This window comes from Ornithorhynchus anatinus, chromosome 10 (assembly GCF_004115215.2).
Source record: "Ornithorhynchus anatinus isolate Pmale09 chromosome 10, mOrnAna1.pri.v4, whole genome shotgun sequence".
In the NCBI taxonomy this organism is placed as follows: Eukaryota; Metazoa; Chordata; class Mammalia; order Monotremata; family Ornithorhynchidae; genus Ornithorhynchus; species Ornithorhynchus anatinus.
Genome location: NC_041737.1, coordinates 990,742 through 998,836, shown reverse-complemented (window position 1 = coordinate 998,836; position 8,095 = coordinate 990,742). Strand labels below are relative to the sequence as shown.

Sequence of the window (8,095 nt, the reverse complement as noted above, 5' to 3'; positions counted from 1 at the left end):
CAAAGACTTGCCTTTATTCAGTAGACTGTTCTTATAAAATATTTTATATTTACAGTGCTTTCAAGTAAAGCCAAGAGATTGTGTCAGGACTGGAAAAGGAGAGTGACATTTTTATAAACTTCTCAGCCCCCATCAAAACTACTAAGAGTTTATCTTACTTCTAGACTCCTGAAACAGGTTTGGGTACCCTTCATTTTTCATGTTCCAAGTGCATTTCTTCTCTTTCCCACCCACATCATTCTTCTCAGAAGAGAGGTCGGAGCAGTTGGAGAGGGAAGAAACCAAGGTTCTAAAGGGGTTGTATGAACCCCTGTATGAATCCCTGCATGAACAGTGAAAATTTAAGTGAAATGGATGATTTCTGATGGCAGCTCCACCCCCACACCATGGTTTAAATCCCCTCCACGGACCAGCACATTTTCTGAGGTCAACTGCTATCCAAAGAGTCTCTCAAGCCACATTCGCATCCAAATTGTACTGCTCCGGAGCCCGTGACTGGACAAGGACCAATATCCCTGGAGCATTCCTGAAGTCGGACAATCCCAATACACCAATCCTGGAAGAGCGGCATGGCTTAGTGGAAAAGTAGGGACCTGGGAGTCAGAAAACCGGTGTTCTAATTCCAGTTTCACCACTTGTCAGAATGGTATGTTTCATCACTGGTCAGATGGAAGACCTTAGACAAGTCACACTACTTCTCTGCACCTCAGTGTTCCTGTTGTTCCTCCTACTTAGGCTGTGAGCCATGTGGGCAGGGAATGTGTCCAACCTAATTAACTTGTATCTATTTCCAGTGCTGTAGCAACAGTGTTTTGACACACAGTAAGTGCTTAATAAATGTCATTTAAAACAAACGCAAACAATAACAGAACCCTTTTAGACCTTTAAATTCTCAAAATGCTCATAGGAAGGATTTTGTAAACAGATCTGACCTGCTTCCTGCCAAAATGCAGCTAGAGAGTAAGATGGGTCTCGCTGATTAGGGGAAAGGATCTCAGATGGATTTGCTCTTCCCCAGCTGAGGCTAGACCCAAACCAATAATATTCTCTTCCTGAACCACTAGGCTCTCCAATACCAGATCAGCACTTCCTCTGGAAATCCTCAAAACTAGTAGTTGTTTTAAAGCTTAGAATAGGTCATTTAAAACATGTCATAAATTTTACATTTTACTATTTACTGGAAAAAACCCAAAGAGGCCTAAAAATTTGCTCTCCAACAATTTTCCTTTATTTATCTCAGTTAAAAGCCTCAACTCTTACAAAATACTCTGACGCTTCTACAATATATTTCAAACTGCGGATGTCTCCATAAAAAACATACTTTGGATAAATTAACATCATGCTCATAGATTCCAAACACTGGGGAAAATATAGGAAAATATCCATTTTTAATTTCAAAGTGAAAACATCCTGAGTTCAAGGTTTGCGTTCTGAAGATTGATGCGGCAACTGTTCACACTGGGTCAGTGGGCCTTCTGAAACCAACTGGGTGATGAGGTCCCAGGCGTCCCGCATTACTGGAAGAGATGTGGGAACTGCCCTCGGCCACGTGGGGGTGCCAATCAAGAACAGTTTTCTCTGGTCGCCAATGGCTGAGAGTTCCAAAGCATCGTGAATATCAGTGATGAAAGACGCACCTTCCAGATCCTTATCCCACAAGGAAAAAAAGAAAATTTTATCCCCAACGAAAGAGTGGTCGGAGTCCTCATTTGGAAAACACCTCTAATCCCTGGAGAGGACCTGGAATTGAGACAGTTGAGTTGTGCTAAGGAGGCTGTAATGCATTTACCAAGCGCTTATTATGTGTGAGGATTCTTCCTGACAGCAAGCTTTTCCAAAAATGGAATGGTTAAGTTTTGAGTGTTACGAAACCCTTTCCATTTCAGTGAATCAATCAATCCTATTCATTGAGTGCTTACTGTGTGCAGACCACCTGTACTTAAGCGGCTTGCGGAGAGCCACACAATATAACAGACTTGGTAGACATGTTCCCTGCTCACAGGGGATGGGACAGTTAGGATCAGAGGGCTCTGGATCAATCAATCGATAGTGCTTTCTGTGCACCTATGGTGTGTATGGCACAGTACCAAGAATAATAATAATAATGACAATTGAGGGTGTTTGTTAAGCACTTACTATCTAGATTCAAGATAAATCAGGTCCCACACGGGGGCTCACAGTCTAAGTAGGGGGGAGAACAGATATTGAATCCCTATTTTGCAGATGAGGGAACTGAGCACAGAGGAGTTAATGACTTACCCAAGGTCACACAATAGACAAATGGTGGAACAGGCATCAGAACCATATCTTGTTGACTTCCAGGCCCATGCTCTTTCCACTAGACCACACTGCTTCTCAAGTGCTACCAAGTGCTCGGAGTACCAGAGAGCAAGTAGACACGACCCCTTCCCCTGAGGATTTAATTTTAGTGGGGGAGGCAGACAGAATGAACTGTTTGTACCGCACAGGAGAGGACAACTGAGTGCACATGATTCCTGCCCTCGGGGAGCTTACATTGTAGCGGGATATCAGAATGCTACAAGCCTTGGAAAATGTAAGGGATACAACAGTCCTCCAGCCAACCCGGGTCGGTTTCTCTCTAGCATTGTCATACTGCTTTAGAGCTATATGTGAGTGCTGCTTTGAACAGCAAGGAGATTTAGTTACCAGCATTGAACAAAATGCCCCCAGCACTGCTAGAAATGCATGCACAACGGTCCCAGTGACTAAGGAGTGGAATGAGGGAGGGGAGAGGTTAGCGAGGAGACAGAGAGCGAGAGAGAGCAGCCCAATTTTGGGGGTGGAAAACCATGCAAACCATCCCCATTGCTGTAGAAACAACTGCAAGGCAGATCCCACTGACCAGTGGGACACACTTTTCCTCCGCCTCTTTTGGGATCAGTGTCTGAGCACGCTCCTGGCCCACAGGGGCCAGAAGAGGTGCCTGCCTGTCTCTCCCATGGGCACAGTGCTGCAAGGGTGCAGGGGATTCTCCCTCAGCGATCCTTGCCATCAACGGCATCACTTTTTGAAGCAGCGGACCAGCTCTGCAACAGCCAGTCAGGAATCCCAGGGCATTGAAGCCGAGGCCAGCCCACGGGCTCCAGATGGGCAGGTGCCCGGGCCTGCCAAAGAAGAGGCTCATTGCCAAGGAAGCCCACCAGAGCACCAAGAAGGCCTGAGACTGCAAACTGACCGCAGTGGAGCCGTTCCCCTGGACTCCCCGGCGGACTCGCCTCGGGAAAAGCTGCCTCTCGAAACAGCTGGAAGCCATCCCGGACCCAGAGACGTCTGCACTGAGGAATGATGCGGGATTTGGGGCGTGAATATTGAATATATGGGAATTTTAAAAAGCGTCCTGCCTTGGCCTCTATGGGCTTTCCGACAGAGGGCCAACCAGCACTGTGCTCCGCTGAGTTCGTTACCTGTTTGTTTGCCAAATACCACCAGAGGAAGCGACACATCCTTCTGAATCAGCTGATGGAGGTGCTTCTTGGCAGCAGGAAATCCGGCTGGGACTCGGCTGAGGTCCACCACAAAGATGAGCACCAGGCCGACTGGACAGGTACATGTTCCAGTAGGAACGGAAAGGCTCGCTGCCCCCGACTGCAGAGAGATGGCACAAGGAGTCAGGAAACACACAGATGGAGCTTTCTGGGAAAAATAGCTCCTGAAGGAAATGCTAATGATAGCTATTTATCATCCTTATTAATAATAACAATTATTATTATTATTGAGTTATCTGCTAGACAACTTACCACATGACATGCACTGTGTTAAGTGCTGGGATACATACAAGGTAATCATGTCTGATGTGTCCCTGAACATGGGGTTCCAGAGAAGCCCTTTCTAGTAGTGATGCATATGATATGTACTAAGCACCCACTGGGGGAAAGGGCACTACATTAAGCACGTGGAAAAGTACAGCAGAGCATGAGAGACATTCCGCTACCACGGGGGAGCTTCCACTCAAACGGCCGGGACCCAGAATGGGACTGTAATGTCCGTTCTGGCTTCGAAACCAGACGAAGGTGTGGGAGGGGACGTCAGGGAATTCCAGAAGCTGAAGTCACCCACCCTTGTATGAAGGTAAAAGAAAGGTCAATCTGGGCCAGTCCAGCGGGCATGACAGACATTTAGCAATGCCTTGAGGATGCTCAGAGGACGGAGGTGGAAGTTGCTTGTCTTTGACATCCCATCCTTCAGGCCACCATAGTTGAATGCTGCCTGAGCCTAACATCCTTACCTTTTCCCACAACCTTCCCCCTCTATTTACTGGTGGTGGAAGTTAGCCGCGGTCTAGTGGAAAAACACGGGCCTGGGATTCAGAAGGACCAGGGGTTCTAATCCCGGCTTCACTACTCGTTCTGCCTGTGTGACTTTGGGCCAAGTCACTTCACTTCTCTGTGCCTCAGTTTACCTCATCTGTATAATGGGGATTTCAAAACTGTAAAACCCATATGGGAGGTGGACTGTTGTCTAACCCAATTAGCTTGTATCTACCCCAGTGCCTCATTACAGTGCCCAGTACATAGTAAGCACTTAACAGATACCATTAAAAAGCCCTATTACAAATACTGGCCTACAAATCCCACTGTCGTTTCTCCTAACCACCACCGAGTCTCATCTTTAGAATTGACAGTGTTTGGGCTAACAAAATAAAATCCACCTGAGACATGGCAGCTTTGAAGGAATCCACCACCTCATCAAGAACCTAGCAACTAAGTCTCCTCCAGATAAATATGGATACTGTAGAAGGAAAGTGTCTTCAAACAACTCTTCGCATGCGCGCTTTCATCCTCGACGGGCCCTTTTCCAGGGCTTGCTCTTGAGATGACCTCACACAAATCCATAATAAAAGTACCAGAAATTTGTTTTTTCATTCGGTGCTTGGATGTTCAAGACTTACTTCGTTGAATCCCAAGAAACGAATAATGCAAGCTACTCTGAAATTACAGCTCCAGGAGAACTTCCTCAATTAATTTCTACTCTCCCCAGTTTATAGCCCCAACAACTGCCACTTCAGCTCTCCTGCACCACTTAAACACTTAGTCCCCACCCCAACCCCAGGGGCTTCTGTCTGTATTTTACAGGCCCTATTACCTACGCACCAACTCACTACTGCACACCATACCCACTTTTCTTTCTTTCTCCCACCTGTAACTTATTGTACAGTCTGTCTTCCTAGATTGAAAATTACCGGAGGGGAAGGATGGTGTCTACTACTTTCTCTATTATAGTCTCCTACATGCTGAACGCAGTGATCTTGTTCATGATAGATGCTCTCTGTAACTAGTATCGATTGACTGACTGATAGTCTTCCAGAGTCGGTAACATGTATTTCAGGTTCAGCTTTGAAAAAGAGCACTCCACCCCAAGTGCCTCCGGGCTTACTTTCCAAGAAATCCAGCTGGCCCCCCTCGGTATTGATGCACACGGCATTGAAGCCTTGGGTGGGAGTGGAACAACGCTGGACTCGATTAGTGGCCAAGGAGTGAAGGATGCTCGTCTTCCCCGCTCCGTCCAGGCCCAGAATTAGGACTTGTTTCTTCAGTGTTTTCACCTGTGGGTCAAAAAGAGTCCAGTTTTCTGGTCTAAACCTGTTCCGCACCAGTGAGACAGCCCCGTTCTCCCGGCTGACCGAGCCCCATCTGCCACCCCGGCCAACAAGCGGCCGTTCCCACACAATAGGTTTGCGCGGGTAGGGATCATGTCGACCGACTCTATTGTACTGTCCTCTTCCAAGCACTCAGTACAGTGCTCTGCATGCAGTAAGCACTCAGTAAATACCATTGACTGCTCCCACCCGGACTCCCACTCCAATGAGGCTTCCTTTCAGTAGTGGGCTAGAGGTCCAGGGGAGTGAGTATCCCTGGCTGGACAATTCATCTCCAGCCGGGCTCCTGCCCGGGCTGGGGTTGGCAGAAGTGATGAGGGGGACCGGAGGAGGCCTGGGAGAATGAGGACACCCTATTCAGCATCTCAGCCTGCACAGATGCTCAGCTGGAAGTTTCCTGGCAGCCCCGAGGGTGCGCAGTCCAATAATGAGCTTGTTGTTGGGAGGAGCCCAGGCAGAAGCACAGAAAGCACATCACTGCACAACACTGCACATTCAGGGTGGGTGGGGAGGGAGGCTGCCAAACCACTGCCTTGGACTCACACTGCCACCAGTCAGAGTGGATTTGCCCGGGAAAGAAAAAGCAGGAGCTAGAAGGGGTGATGAGGTTTTCTAAACGTGGTCACTGCCCTTCTGCTCCAAATTCTATGAGAAAGTGCAAGATTCTCAGGGGGAGAAGGATGGCTAGAGAGGAGAGGGGAGAGGAAAGAAGAGGAGGGAAGGGAAGGAAGAGGAGAAGATTAGGGAGAGGAAAAGAGAAGGGAAGAGGAACAAACAGCGGCATTATATTAAAAGAGGGAGAAAGGGGGGGAAGAGGGTGAAATTCGTGGGTTAGGAGGAAAAGGAGATCCACCCGGCAGTCCCTGCCTCACCCCACGACCAGAGGAACAGTGTGGCTCAGTGGAAAGAGCACGGGCTTAGGAGTCAGAGGTGATGGGTTCGAATCCCGGCTCGGCCACTGGTTAGCTGTGTGACTTTGGGCAAGTCACTTAACTTCTCGGTGCCTCACTTACCTCATCTGTAAAATGGGGATTAAGACTGTGAGCCCCACGTGGGACAACCTGATTCCCCTGTGTCTACCCCAGCGCTTAGAACAGTGCTCGGCACATAGTAAGTGCTTAACAAATACCAACATTATTATTAGATGAGCCCAGGTGATAGTTGGACGACTCCCGAAGTGCAGCCAGAAGCTGCCCGGGCTCTGTGAGGCACCCCAAACCAGGGGACGAACGACCCCCTCACTCTGGCAGCCCCTGAATGACACCTAAGGGAATGGCCTCCCCTGGGCTGTGGGATGGACTGGGGCCACTTGGAGCCACTTGTGGTCACCGGAGGCTGGTTCTAGGTCCCCTTCTGACCCTGGCTGGGCCCAGTTGACTCTGGGAGAGGGCGTGGGGATGGGGAGCACCGGGGCCTCTTCCTCCCTGTCACCCCCCGCCCCCCTCCATCACCTCTCCCCTCCCTGCTCCCCCAGCTGTTCCCCCTCTTCTCCCAACCTGAAACCGCGGCTCGGGGGCGGGCTTGGCCCCCTCCCTTCTTTCCTCCTCCTCTTTCTGGGGGGCCCGCCGGGTCGGGGGGCGCGGGGTGGACAAGTAAGTCCTCCAGGCGGCATAGACCAGCGCCCCGCCCACCGCGGCCAGCCCGGCCAGCCCGATGGCCCTCAGGCCAAGGCCGGACATGGCCCGCCGGGGCGGACAAGGGCCGGGGCCGGGGCCGGAGCCGGAAGGAGCAGAGGACAGCCGCTCCCTCCAACGTCCTTCCAGCTCCTGCAGCTCCGCTCCACCCCCTTTGACCTTTAGCGCATCATCGCCGCCCTCCAGGTCCGTCCCCTGGCCCGTCCCCCAGCCCGCCCCCCAGCCCCGGCCTCGTTCATTCATCCATCCATCCATTCAGTCGTATTTATTGAGCGCTTAGTGTTTGCAGAGCACTGTACTACTCACTTGGAAAGTGCAATACAGCAGTAAAGTGACAATCCTTAGCCACAACGTGCTCACAGTCTAGAAGGGGACAGACATCAACACGAGTAAACAGGCATCAATATAAATAAATAGAATTATATATACATAAGTGCTGTGGGGCGGGGAGGGGAGGGGAGAGCAAAGGGAGTAAGTCAAGGTGATCTGGGAGAGAGAGATGAGGAAAAGGGGGCTTAGTCTGAGAAGGCCTCTTGGTGGAGGAGGGCCTTCAGTGGGGCTTTGAAGGAAGGAAAAGTGATCCTTAGGCAGATTTGAGGAGGGAGGGCGTTCCAGGCCAGAGGTAGGACGTGGGCCGGGGATCGACAGGCGAGAATGAGGGACCGTGAGGAGGTTAGCAGCAGCAGAGGGGTGGAGTGTGTGAGATGGGATGGAGGAGATGAGAGAGGTAAGAAGAGGCAGGGTGATGGAGAGCTTTGAAGCCAATAGTGAGGAGTTTCTGTTTGACATGGAAGTTGATGGGTAACCACCAGAAAATTTTGAGGGGGGCGTGATTGTTCTCAGC

At 50.1% G+C, this 8,095-nt stretch overlaps 1 protein-coding gene across 1 annotated transcript; it reads right to left on the bottom strand.

The window, feature by feature from the left end:
- Positions 1 to 1,205: 1,205 nt before the first annotated feature.
- Positions 1,206 to 7,365, bottom strand: ARL9 (ADP ribosylation factor like GTPase 9). The gene is given in 6 exon segments (XM_007666689.3): positions 1,206 to 1,647; positions 3,426 to 3,440; positions 3,442 to 3,555; positions 3,557 to 3,606; positions 5,395 to 5,563; positions 7,114 to 7,365. Coding segments are annotated over 6 exon segments (762 nt in total). The 5' UTR covers positions 7,297 to 7,365; the 3' UTR covers positions 1,206 to 1,416.
- Positions 7,366 to 8,095: the final 730 nt, after the last annotated feature.